At 37.3% G+C, this 13,429-nt stretch overlaps 1 protein-coding gene across 6 annotated transcripts in view; it reads right to left on the bottom strand.

Annotated features, from left to right (window-relative positions):
- Window positions 1-13,429, bottom strand: part of Rev3l (REV3 like, DNA directed polymerase zeta catalytic subunit) — a 159,074-nt gene that overhangs the window by 22,311 nt on the left and 123,334 nt on the right. For all 6 annotated transcript variants that reach the window (XM_029542501.1, XM_029542503.1, XM_021205182.1 and 3 more), the window contains 6 exons: window positions 12,532-12,650; window positions 10,038-10,156; window positions 7,212-7,353; window positions 6,202-6,446; window positions 5,041-5,149; window positions 1,135-1,341 (listed from right to left, as the gene is read on the bottom strand). In XM_029542501.1, the coding sequence (XP_029398361.1) occupies window positions 1,135-1,341; window positions 5,041-5,149; window positions 6,202-6,446; window positions 7,212-7,353; window positions 10,038-10,156; window positions 12,532-12,650 (941 nt within the window). The remainder of the gene's footprint in view (window positions 1-1,134; window positions 1,342-5,040; window positions 5,150-6,201; window positions 6,447-7,211; window positions 7,354-10,037; window positions 10,157-12,531; window positions 12,651-13,429) is intronic.

Below are 13,429 nucleotides of genomic sequence, written 5' to 3'. Positions count from 1 at the left end.
TCCTTACAACATTGGAGTTAGACATAGCTATGCCCACCTTTAAGTGGCACTGAGAAGCTCAAGTTTTCTAGTGTGCATAGTAAGCCCTCAAGCACTAATTGAACCATGTTCTCATCCCTCTTCTCTCTCCCCTTCTCCCAATGAATCATTTCTCTAGTCTTATTCGCACGTGCTCGTGCGCGCGCGCGCGCGCGCGCACACACACACACACACACAATGTGTGTGCTGTGTGACTATAGCATACAGATGAAGGCAGAAGATAACTCCATGGAACCCACTTTTCTCCTTCCACATTTTTGTGGGTTCTAGGGACTGAACTGAAGTCACCAGACTTGCTTCATTAAGCAGCTGACCTGATGAACTCTAATATCAGCTCTTGAGCAAGTGTGAGGTTCACTTTGCCTCTTGTGAGCTGTGCACAAGACATGTGTGTGCAGTGGCCAGGGGTTGACATTAAGTGTCTTATTCAATTATTTCCTACCTTTTTGAGACAAGGTCTTCCACGGAACCCAGAGTTTATACAGTTTAACAGACTAGTAGTGAGAGCCAGTGAGCTCCAGGGATCCTCCTGGCACCACCCACTCAGCACTCGGATACAGGTAACAAGCTGCTGCTTCTGACATTTCGTGTGGGTCCCTCATGTTTATAGAGTAGGCGCTTTACTGACTGAACCATCTCTCCAGTCCATGGGGTGATTTTTCTTTAATGTAATATTTGGACCTAACTACCAAATTAAAAGGAGCCTGTCATGGTGCTGCATACCTTTAATCCCAGCACTTGGGAGAGAGAGGAAGGCAGATTTCTGAGTTCTAGGCCAGCCTGGTCTACAGATCGCTGGTAGCCAGGGCTACCCAGAGAAATTCTGTCTTGAAAAAGCAAACCAAAAGAACAACAAAATTAAAAGGAATTATTTAGTATCAAAGTTACTGTAAATACTTTTATAAACTGGCACTGAAACCTTATGTTAGTAAATGTGAAAATATGTATATAATTTAAAAATTACTATTGAATTAAGAAAAGATGCATGTTTACAGATCCAATTTAAGAAAAACTAGTATGTCATGGAAAGGACACTTTGAAGTTTGGTAACAAAGGAAATTACTTCAGAGACTACTCTGTTACTGAATGCGTTACCTCGATGCATGGCATTCGCCCGGAGAAATTAGCAGATGTGTAGCCAAACGTGACATTTGCTATCAGCTTCAGTCCTAGCTGACGGGCATTGAGCATCCGTGACAGGGCTCTGTCCTGCTTGTAAGACTTCATTGACTGCTTCACCATCAATCTAGTCTTCAAAATTTCTTCAAGCATTCTTGGTAGAACACCCTTTCGTACAGAAGGCTATCATAAAGGAGAAAAAGAAGAAGAATGTATAAAATTCCTCAATCACATCCGCATGCACATAGATTTTGGTAACTAAGAAGGAAACAAGCATACAACAGCCAACTGTCATTAACAGAAACATGCTGCTAACAGAATAACCACAGGACTAGTGGCTGCCATTCACAATCATCACAGTTTATTTCTGTTGAAGAGTTTTTCTTCTAAAAGGTTCTGGTACTGTTTAAAAATTGAATGCAGCACTTCTATATGAGCTCTGAGAACTCCAGGAAGCAGGATGTCAACTAGTACATAGATAGCCATACAACAAACTCAGAGGGAAATGCTGTTCAAACTCTGATCGAGACCCCCATCCTTCTAGAAAGACACATGGGCCTTGTATCACTCATAAACAACCTCAGTTGGTAAAGCGCTCACCCTAGTGACCCCACACAGTGCTCTGCATGGAACTCCATTTATCTACCTTGGAAGAATGATGAGCTGGGTTGACTCTGCTGACATTCAAACCTGCAGTTCCAGGGACTCTAGGTATTTCAAATCTGATGCTTAGAGCACTAAGCCATCCCCTCCGGCCTACATTTATTAGCAATCTGGAAGAGGGGATGAATAATGAAGTGATAACATTTGTTGTTGCCAAAAAAAAAATCATTTGTATTAATCAAGACTAGGGAGGATTTATGAGAACTCTGGTAGGAATGAAAACCACAAAACAGTATTAACTGATGATTCACAGACACGTGCAAAATAACGCATGTCAAACTGAACAATTAAAACCCCAGTTATAGGATAATCACACTTTTGAATATTAAAAATTATTCTTTTTAAACTTTACATACTAGGTCAGAATGTAAATGGGGTTTTTAAGATGCTATTGAAGGGAGCTTAAGCAAACACCCACACACGTGACAGAAAATGTAGGTCAGTCTCTAATTCATTTGGTGTACCTTTAAAAGCCAGCCCAACTCTCCCTTTGTTTTATCATTTTAAAACCTCTAATTATTAGTTTGCATCAACTGTGAAAACTTTACTCTTATATACTACTATATTATCATTGTTATAACCTTTTCCCACTGTCCTCTCTATAATCCCCTTGCCTTTGCCTTTCCTAGCAGATCTTGCTTACTTCAAGTGCTCTCCTACAAGTCTACACTTTCAACATATAACAGACAAAGCGGTGTCTGTGTTTGGGTTTTAGTTTCCATTCACTTCCCCCACATACTACTTTATTGCACATATATATAATCTCACACTTTTTAATCCACTTATCTGTTGATAAGTAAGATGTCCAGGCTGTTTCTATTACTTAGCTGTTCTGAACCATGCAGCAATAAACAGGTATGCTCTTTTGTACGCGGACTTTCTGGTTTATCCCAAGCAGTTGATGCTGGAGTCCATGCTAGTGGTGTTTTAGTTTGAAAGGCCTTCACAGCATTTCCACAGCAGCCATGTAATTTACCCTCCTACCCAGCTGTGGAGAACAGGGCCCCTTTCTGCTCTCACACGTGTTGGCCTCTTTTACTTTCTGAACAACAGCCTCGTTCACTGTGGTGAGGCAGTCTTAGTGCAGTCTGACTTACACTTCCTGATGGCCACAGACACCTGGAACCTTTCTATTCTTCTTTGGCCACTGCTATTTCTTTGTGATCACAAAGAAGATTATTTACTGACTGGATTATGTGTTCATCTGGTAATAGATTCCTTGAGTCCTTTACATATTTTGGACACATCCTGATCCAGGCTATATCTTTACTTGTGATTAATCCTGATTGTTTGCTTTGCTGTAAGAGGCCTTGGAATCCCATTTGTTAATTCAAGTTTTGAGTCTTACTCAGGAAACTGTTGCCTGTATATCTGTCTGAGCACAATGTTCATGCCTGGTGCTCAGAGAGCCCAGATTCCCTGGAACTGGAGTAGCAAGCAGTTGTAAACCAGATGGGTGCTAGGAACTAAAACCAAGTAACAGCCAGCGCTTTTAACCACTGAGCTGTATAGCCCTTTCAATGCCTTCTAGATTGGATGAAAGGTAGAGGGTTCTAGTTTCAGTCTTCTACATACGGATAATCAGCTTTCCTAACATTGTTTGTTGACATGACTTTTTTTCCTATATATATTTTTGGCAGTTCTGTCAAGAATAAGATGGTTTAGACAGACAGGTTTATTTCTAGGTTGCCTATTTTATCCTATTGGTCTATGTTCTTTTTATGCTAATCCTATACTATCAAGTTTTTATCACTTTGGCTTTGTTAGTGTATTTGACATTAGGTATTCTGAGGCCTCCCTCCACTATTACTCTTTTTTGCGTAGGACTGGCTTTTGCTATTTGATATCATTTGTGTTTCCGTAAGACTTTTAGGATTTTTTTTTCTTCATCCAGTTTTGTGAAGGTCATAGGTACTTTCACAGGGACTGCATTATGTAGCTCAATTTTGACATTATTTCATTTTAACAATATTAACTCTTTTATACAGTGATGTTTTCCCATCTTGTTGTTCTTCAATTTCTTTCTTCAGTGTTTCATAATTTTTATGTCTTAGATAAGGTCTCATAACATAGCCCTAACTGGCCTGGAACGACGAGCTCTATAGACTAAGCTAGCTTGAACCCATAGATACCTGCCTAACTCTGCCTCCTTAGTGCTTGGATTAAAGACATGCACCACCATGTCCTGCTTACTGCTTTGCAATTTTTATTGTTGAGGCCTTTCACTTCTTTGGTGAGGTTTATTCCCAGGGTTCCATTCCCCTATTAAGAATAGGATTGCTTTCCTGATTTCTTTCTCATCGAGCCATAATATTTTAAGATATAATACAAAAAGAACCATGACCAAATATGTAGAAATGTTATTTTAAAATGGATTTTTAAACATGGGAGAAAAAAAAACATTAAAACAAATCAATTCCAATTTCTCCAACTTTACCTACACCAAAAGCTGGGGATAGTCTATTCCAAAACTCTCTAAGAAAGGAATATACCATGAACTTACTGCTAAAAATTTTCTTCACATCTGAATTATAATTAAAGTTCAATATCATCTCTTAATTGGTAGAGAATGATATTTTTGATAAGTACACCAGAATGAATTGGAGGGTTGGTGGGTTCTGCCTGTTCCATCAAACACCATTGATACCGATAGTATACATCAATTCACTGCTAGGGAAATTGAAAAGAAATGAAGTTGGCATATAAGAGGTAATACAACTTCTGAAATCTATTTTCTTTATTCAATTAGAAAGGTTCCTTCAGCTTTTCTTGAGGAGAAAGTATATAGAAAATAAAGGGTCTTGTTAGTTTGAATGTCTTTTTAAAGAATGTAGTCATTAAATGTCAGTTTCATCCTAAGATAGCATCAATTGTATGTACAATAATGCGGAACAATTGTAGGCTGTATACATTAGAGCAACTCAACTCTTTACCAGTTAACCTCTTTGACCACCACGCTCTACGCATGCCTGCCAGATTCTACAGAAGTGATGCCGTAGACACACGTTCCCCTCAATAGTTCATTAGTTAAATCCAAGTCCTACCAAAGCAAGATGGTTATTTTTCTTCGAAATGGTTTCCCAGAAGATTTTGGTTTTGATCTTATGAGAGAAAAGTCTTCGAGAAGTATAGCCTTATGTGCCAACAATACCCAAACCACGACTTGCTTTCTTAAAGGTAAGCCACAGTTGACTCCTTTCATTTATAAGCGAGTATTACCTTGACGAAAGCTACTCCATTGGGGGACACTGTGATGTCATGCCTAATTTGGTAAAGTAAATCTGGAGGTACTCTTAGAGAGGTACAGCCAAATTTGAACTCATCATACCTGTTAAGAAAGAAGATGTTAAGCAGAGACTTTCTCAGAGCTTTTAGACATTTATAAAATTTAATCACAACTTCTCTTTCAGAAATGAAAACATGAATTTATATAACTAGCAATATGGTTACTTGGTTTATTAACAAAAATTCTTCATATATGTATGATTTATAGAAAGAAGCATTACTTTTCTTTCCTTTTTTATTTTTTCCAGACAGGGTTTCTCTGTGTAGTCCTGGCTGTCCTGGACCTCACTCTGTAGACCAGGCTGGACTCAAACTCAGATACCCAACTGCCTCTACCTCTCAAGTGCTGGGATTAAAGGTGTGTGTCACCACCACCCCACCAAACAAGCATTTCGTAAGTGGCAGTACTTTAGTACTTATGACTAAATTCACACTCAAATATAAAATTTCAACTCAACATATAATCATGTTATATTAAACTCCAAGGAAAAATTCAAGTATAAGGTAATTCCAAATTTTCTTCTTAATAAAAGACAAATAATGATACAGTTTCCACAAGTGTTTCCTATGAGAGTTGGATCACAAGATGTGGACTCAAGTACACAAAATAATTAAAAAGAACATTCTGTATTTCTTGAAATCAAGAAAAACATCCACTCCTTTGACAATTTAAAACATCACTCTTGTTTAACTTATACGAATTAATAAACTGTCAAGTGTTTGAAAAACCACCACATGTTTCTAAGACTGAAGGAACTGGCAACTGGAATCATTAATTTCAAAGTACTGCAACGGAAGTTGATTTAATAAACCTAAATCTCATTCTAAAGAAGATTACTGCTATCCATGAAGAATAAAACAGAAGATGCAAGGCTTGTCTCTCTCCGCTCACGGCCCTTCTCACACGAGCCGTCCTTCTACAAAGCTAAACTAATCACACGACAGTTCATGTCCATTAGCAAGACAACTGCAGCAAATGGGTTAGCTGGGCTATATCCCAATTCATCTTATTCTTAAGAACAGTGAAGAAAGTCTATAATGTTAATGCAAATAAAGTACAATAACATGGCTGTAAATATAAGAAAGAAATCTTACTTTCCCAAATTCTCTACATGGCCAAGGCAAGTGGAAAAGCAGTAGTTATATGCAATCACAATTGAAGGATATAGTGACTGGAAATCCAGAACAAGAACAGAGTTGCTATAGAAACGAGACTCAGGTTCCATAATGAGGGGAACACACTGTGGGGCTCTCATTTGGGATCTCTGCTGAATACTAGGTGTCACAGGGATATAGTTCATTGGTTTAGCAATACGCAACATCATTGACTCCACACGGTACTGCAAAGAGAAAAGGATACTGTTTAAATAAAAATGTACTGTTCACGTATATGCATGTATGTATGGTTTTCTACATCTGTTAAGTATTCAAATTTCAAGGTGTCACTAAGATTGACAGATTCTTTATTTTTATGTTAAAAATATCTATTAGGATTTAGTCTTGCAAACTTTATATGACCCAGCACAAGGGAAGGCCTAGGCCAAGTAGTGGGAGTGGGTGGGTAGGGGAGGGGGGCAGGGGGCGGGGTATAGGGAACTTTCGGGATAGCATTTGAAATGTAAATAAAGAAAATAATAATAATAAAAAAAAGAACTGAAAAAAAATCAAGTTAGCAGTAGGGAAGTGGGGAGGGTCTGAAAGGAGTTGGTCAGAATACATTGTACAAAAAGAATTTTTTTCAGTTAAAAGAAAAGATTTCATTTATCAAAAAAAAAAAAAAAAAAAACTTGTTACAAACACAAAAAACTTGGCAGGGAGTGGTGGTGCCTGTCTTTAGTGCCAAGGCTATACAGAGAAACCCTATCTTGAAAAAACCAAAAGAAAAAAAAAAAAAAAAAGGATTTAGAAGATGCCAAACTTATAAAACGTAAAACATAAAACATAGGACATAGGGGGAATCTTCTTTCTTGGCTTCCCTGCTGGTAAGGGGTGATTTTAACGATACTACAAGATTCAGTTACACAAGTGCTGATAACAGATACACAGTTGAAAAAAATCTAATCTCACTTGTGCAGAGCTTTAAAGTGTACAAGAAAAACTTCTACCTGTGAACCTCTTGTTAATACATGTAAAAACTGAATGCCAAAAAGTCTGGCCATTTCACTGGTTTTTCCAATTAGGTCCAGCTGTTCTAACATCTGGAGATTTCCACGGACACGGCTGACATAATGATCAACCATTTTCCATCTGTCAAAAGAGAATGCATCCATGAATACAGGTAAAGTGAGGCTACTTAGGGGGAAGTCACAACATGAACCTTTAAAATCAGTATGTCAGAACAGAGCAAGGAAAAAAACTAGTAACAATACATAAAATTTAAACTAGATTGTTTATTTTTAAGGAATAAAGGATAAGGAATTATAAGATTAATTGGTTTCAAATTTTTCCTTGATTTTTTGATAACCCAGGCCCAGTTCTCTATTTCACTTAGCAAAAAAGGTTGTTTTTTTTTTTTAATCCTGGGTAATACCTAACTAGAGGTGGCAATACATGAATTTAGAACAGTTATACCATCCCTAAACAAATCATCAAATGTAGTTTATAGTGTTAAGCTGAATATAAATGTTATTTATAGGTTTATGTATTACTTTTTCCTTGAGCTGTCACTGAGCTATAACCAACTTCTCTGTAAAGATTTAATACAAGAATCCAGCCCTTACTGTTGCTTTCTTTGTTGTTGTTTTTTGTTTGTTTTTTCTTTTCTTTTGCTTTGCTTTGTTCTGTTTTTCAAGACAGGATTTCTCTGTGTAGCCCTGGCTGTCCTGGAAATAACAATGTAGGCCAGGCTGGCCTCAAACTTAGATATCCACCTGCCTCTGCTTCCCAAGTGCAAGTGCTGGCATCAAGGGTGTGCACCATCACCACTTGGCCCTTACTGTAGTTCTACGTCACTTCCCTAGGGTCCTCAAAAGGGAATGGAAGATGACTAGAGAATGCGTGTGGAACTGGGTAAGTGGGGGAATGGTGAGGATCTGAGAGGAACTGGGAGAGAATCAGAATATATTGTTTTAAAAATATTTTCAATAAAATTGTTTTTTTTTTTTCCCACACACGAGTTGTTTTTGAATGCAGTATCTTTTGCATCTTTACCATCATTTACTCTTGTAGTTTAATAAGCCAGAATGATGAAGGGACCCTGATATAGCGGCCTCTTGTGAGGTTATGCCAGTGCCTGGCAAACACAGAAGTGGATGCTCACAGTCAGCTATTGGATGGAATACAGGGCCCCCAATGGAGGAGCTAGAGAAAGAACCCAAGGAGCTGAAGGGGGCTGCAACCCTGTAGGTGGAACAACAATATGAACTAACCAGTACCCCCTGAGCTCGTGTCTCTAGCTGCATATGTAGCAGAAGATGGCCTAATCGGCCATCATTGGGAAGAGAGGTCCCTTGGTTATATGACCCAGCACAGGGGAAGGCCAGGGCCAAGTAGTGGGAGTGGGTAGGTAGGAGAGCAGGGGCGGGGGTGAGGTATAGGGAACTTTCGGGATAGCATTTGAAATGTAAATAAAGAAAACAATAATAAATAAATAAATAAATAAAATAAGCCAGAATGCACCAATTTTTAAAAACTGGACACCTGCCTTTCTTTTTTCTTCTCCTGGAGTCTATGTCCTGTCTAGATGGAAGTGTTTCTAGCAGAAACACCTAGAGTCTGGTGTGTAGCTCTGCAAACACAGACCTGGCATTAAACAGAAGAACAACAGGTCTGCTAAGGGGCAGGGTACTTCTCATCCCAGAGCCTGAGCCAAGGAGCCCAGCTACTAAGGAAGACACAGGACCCCACTGCTTGCCTCTGCAGACAGGCAAAGGACCTGTCTGGCCCCAGACTGGTAGTTACACAGAGCAGGGGTTCTCCCACTGTGCTAAGAATAGGAGTGCTTATAGAACTTCATATGAATAGAAATATTAGTAATCTGTTGATTTTTGTTGGACCTCTGTGATGAAATTCAATATAATTTTTTTAACTTGTAACTGTTGTGAGATTCAATATGTTGCATGTTGTTCTTATTATTCAGTAATATTCAGTTATATGAAATACAAAGTTTATTCATTCAACTCTTAATAGAGAAACAAGTGTGCATTGTAGCTACTATGCATAAAACTGTTATAAATATGTACGCAAGTCTATGTGAACATATATTTTCATTCCTATAGTTGACATATTTCTGGGCCATATGCTTGGTCAGCATCTGTTAACTTTCTCTGCTTCCTCTAGAAGTTCATCTACTGCAGATCTGCTGGAAATAAATTATCCTAACCCTCACTTATCAAAAGAAAGGAAGAAAATACTTTTGACTGATATTTTACTGTCTCATTCTAGGCTTGAGCTTTGCTTTGTTTGTTTCTTTCTTAACTACTATGAAGATTTTGATTGCCTTCCCTCTCTGTCCTTCATTGTTTCTGATAAATCAACAGTAATTTACATTTTTCTAATTTGTCCAACTCATTTGATTTCTTTCTTCCTTCCTTTCATTCTTTCATTCTCTCTCTCTCTCTCTCTCTCTCTCTCTCTCTCTCTTTTTTTTTAAAGACAGGATCTCTGTACATAGCCTAGGGTAGCCTTGAACTATAATGTAGCCCAGGATGACCACAAACTTGGAATTCCCCCTCAATCTCCCAAGGGTTATAGTTGTATAAGACAGAAATCATCTCCTGTTGCCTTGTGTAAGTCATAGAGTGGATTGGAGGGAGTGCATTACTCGCTTCTCCTGGCCCAACCTTAGTCTTTGGAATGTTTTGTTTTCTGGGGCCTAGACATGAGTAGTCAGTGCTTATAACTGTGGAACTATCTTTCCAGCCCCTAATAATGCTGATTTGAAGAAAAAACCAAAACCATACCATATCCTCTTGAGAGTGGTGAAACATTACCTGTAGAGATCTGTCTTATTATCAAACCAGTCCGACAAGACTCGGAAGGTAAAAAGGGGGAAACGCTGATGCAGAACATGAAAGCTCACATTTTCAAAAGTGTAGTTAGTCAGGGCAACCTAAAAAAAGGGCAAGGCAGAATTATAATTATTATTATCTTTATGCAGAACCTTTGTTGCCTTTTATCAGTCAACCCAGCTCATTTGGTTTTAAAAAGTCCTAATACCACTTAGAACTTTTCACAGAAGATATGGAAGCTAATTGCAAAGATTATCTGCTATTAGTGAATCATGATTTATTTAATATGCATAGCTTACAAGACAAAATTTTTCCAAATTTACAACTCATAAAGTATAAAACAGGGATTTAATTTCAATCCCATCTCAGTACAGTGATCCAAAGTGACCTTTTTTTATTTAAGATTTCTGTCATCTGCAGAACACCATCACACTTCAGCATTACGTACACATTCACACCCTCCCTTTCCCCGTCTCTCTCACACTGCCTGGAAAAGGTAGGAAAGGCAGTGTTGTTGAGGTAAAGACCCAACAATCTTAATTAAGGAAGGACTGCCAAGACACTGCTAACAGCAGCATAAAGCCACTGTTAAAGCAGTAAGTAGAACACATGTATCACAGATCGACTTGGTGCAGAGAATTAATCTTCATGGTTTTCTCAGAACTCAGACAAGGAGCAAAGAGATGAAAATAACAGAAGGGACCATATGGGGAACATATGACTAGAAAATAAGAGTGTTACCATACAGGCAAATCAAGTTCTTAGAGGAAACTGAAAAATCTCAACAGTCAAATCTAACATTCTGTTTTCTGGATTGCCAAAATCTGAAAGTGGGTGATTTAGAGGTCTGTAAATATATTCAGTTTTCATGGTAACAGTCATATACTCCTTTAAGCAGCTAATATGTATCTAATGAAAATTATTATCTAAGAGTCAGTCAGTTTACCACTAAGGGCTCAAGGTCCAGTGGGAGCAGAAGATATTTTATGTTTATAAGAGTCACACAAGTTATAAATTGCTAAGCATTATGAGAAAAACAAATAAAAGGTACAAAGATTAAAAAGGAACCTTTAGAACTACTCAAATCCAGAAAACATAATTTAAATGTCTCTAGTATGAAGTAAATAAATACTCAAGTCCAGCTCTGGCCTGAAGTCTTGATTGTCTAGAATGGCTCGAGATACAGGATACAACTATCATTCAGGATTTTAAGGAAACTGTCAAGTTGCCAGTAATTAAACTTTTAAGAGGCAAGGAGAATTTTTTACATGGGTTACAAAATTCATGCAAATAATGTCACTTGTGGTAGCATAGCATGTGATCTGAGTACTGGGGAGGAGAAAAGATCCAGACCAATGAGAGACCCTGTTCAAGATACAAGGTGGATGGCTCCTGAGAAACGATCCCCATGTTGACCTCTGGCTTCCACAGACAGGTGCATACGTAAATCCTCACAGCACACAACTGCACATGAAATAGCACTGTCCTCAGATTCATTAATGCACTGTTTCAAATTAGATTAAATATGAGCACAACTCCTGACTCATGGCACAAAGAGGAAATGTGAAAAAAACGAGGTGACTTAAATTTTATATAAAGAACCCACTGCCTTATCTGGCATGGGTAGCATGCAATAGTGCTCCAGCATGCTTGCAAAGTCAGTGTTGAACATAAATTCAGGGCAGCCACAACAATCAGTGAAGAGAAAGGAAAAAATAGGAAGTTTATAATGAAAAAGTAGTTTCAAATAGGATATGCCATTGGAGAATGAATGAATTATCATCTAAACATTTTAGCAATTATTACCCAAAAGTCCAGAATCTGAAAACAATCAAGTAATAGTAGGAAACTTATATTTCACTTAGAGAAAACAGACAACTTCAAAGACAACATCTAGTAAGTGTATTTCTATGGTGTGTAAAATAACTATTTCTATAAAGAATTGTAAAGTAATGGGAGAATTTGTTGAAATCATTTAACCCAAAAGCCCATCCAACTGGATGCTACTATTAACTATTTCTAAATATCTTCTCTCCAATTTGGCCCAGTATTTAAATTTATTTATTTTGAGAGTTTCCTTCCTACGTCTAGACTAGATTTTCTTAATGATGAAATTCCACAATACTGAACACGAACCTCATAATACTCCATTACAGCTGTAGACTTTATCATTCTAAGGGTATTATTATACAGCCCAGGCTAGCCAGAGATTAATGATCTTCGTGTCTTACTCTCCCAAGTTCTGAGAAGTACAGGTATGTATGTATGATATTCATTTTTCTTCTAGTTAAGTTAGACATAAGTAGAAAAACAATAAAGGTGTAATTCTTTTTTATTTAGCCATTTTATATTTTGTAACTTTATTTACATACAATAGTAAATCACAAAACAGAGAATTTATCCTAATACTTTGTAATGAGTACACTGTTATAATGGCCTAATCTTATTTCCAAGCATTTTTGAGCAAATACCTTACCTCATTTCTCATGATTCTCCAAAGGTTCAGGGTAATTCTTCCAACAATATTGATTTCACTCATTGTATCTGATCCATAATCATCTCTTTCCGCTGCAAATCTGTTTTCAATTTTGTCATCTATAGAAAAAGAATGTAGACTGCATCAAGACATCAAGACTCACAGAAAACAAGCATTTGGTAAATGATGCCAGAGAAAATGAGAACAATCTAAAGAACTAAGAATTAAGACTAAAGGTAAAATTTGATTCAGTTCTATTCATATTTCATATTAGAATAAGGGAATACCCATTATTTTAACTAAAAAACATATTTGCTTTATATATATGTAATATATATATATATTTATATTTATATTTATATTCTCTCAGAATCTGAGATACTCAAAAAATTCTCTTAATAGTTTATGGAGAATTCTGAGAGTTCTTTAGATCAAAGAGAAGTGAGTCTAGTCCTGTGGGTGATGGTTTTCTGAAAATAAAAGTAACAATAGATTTGGTGAATGTTGTTGACTACAATATTGAATATATGTATTATATCTTATACATCTATCATGCTCTAGGAACTGTACCAACATTGATTCTTTACTTTAGCATACCCACTCTAAGTTTCCCTTTGGATTATACAATTCTACTAAGAAGCATTACATCTTGTCCTGGTTCATATGGCAGGAGCAAGTAGTATTGCAAAGAAGGATCTCTTCAACCTGAAGGCCACATACACTCACCCACACACCTCTCATTTCTTTCTTTATGCTAAGGAGATAATGTTCAAAAACGATATTAGCAACAACATTCACACAGTGTTCACTGTTTTCAGGCACAATTGCAATCACCCTGGAAATTCTACCAGTACCTCCACTTTATGGATGAAAAAATTGTGCAGCAGATCTATTAAGT

Source organism: Mus pahari, chromosome 9, assembly GCF_900095145.1.
Source record: "Mus pahari chromosome 9, PAHARI_EIJ_v1.1, whole genome shotgun sequence".
NCBI classification, from domain to species: domain Eukaryota; kingdom Metazoa; phylum Chordata; class Mammalia; order Rodentia; family Muridae; genus Mus; species Mus pahari.
Note: the sequence above shows the minus strand (reverse complement) of the source record. Positions and strands in the feature narration are given on the sequence as shown.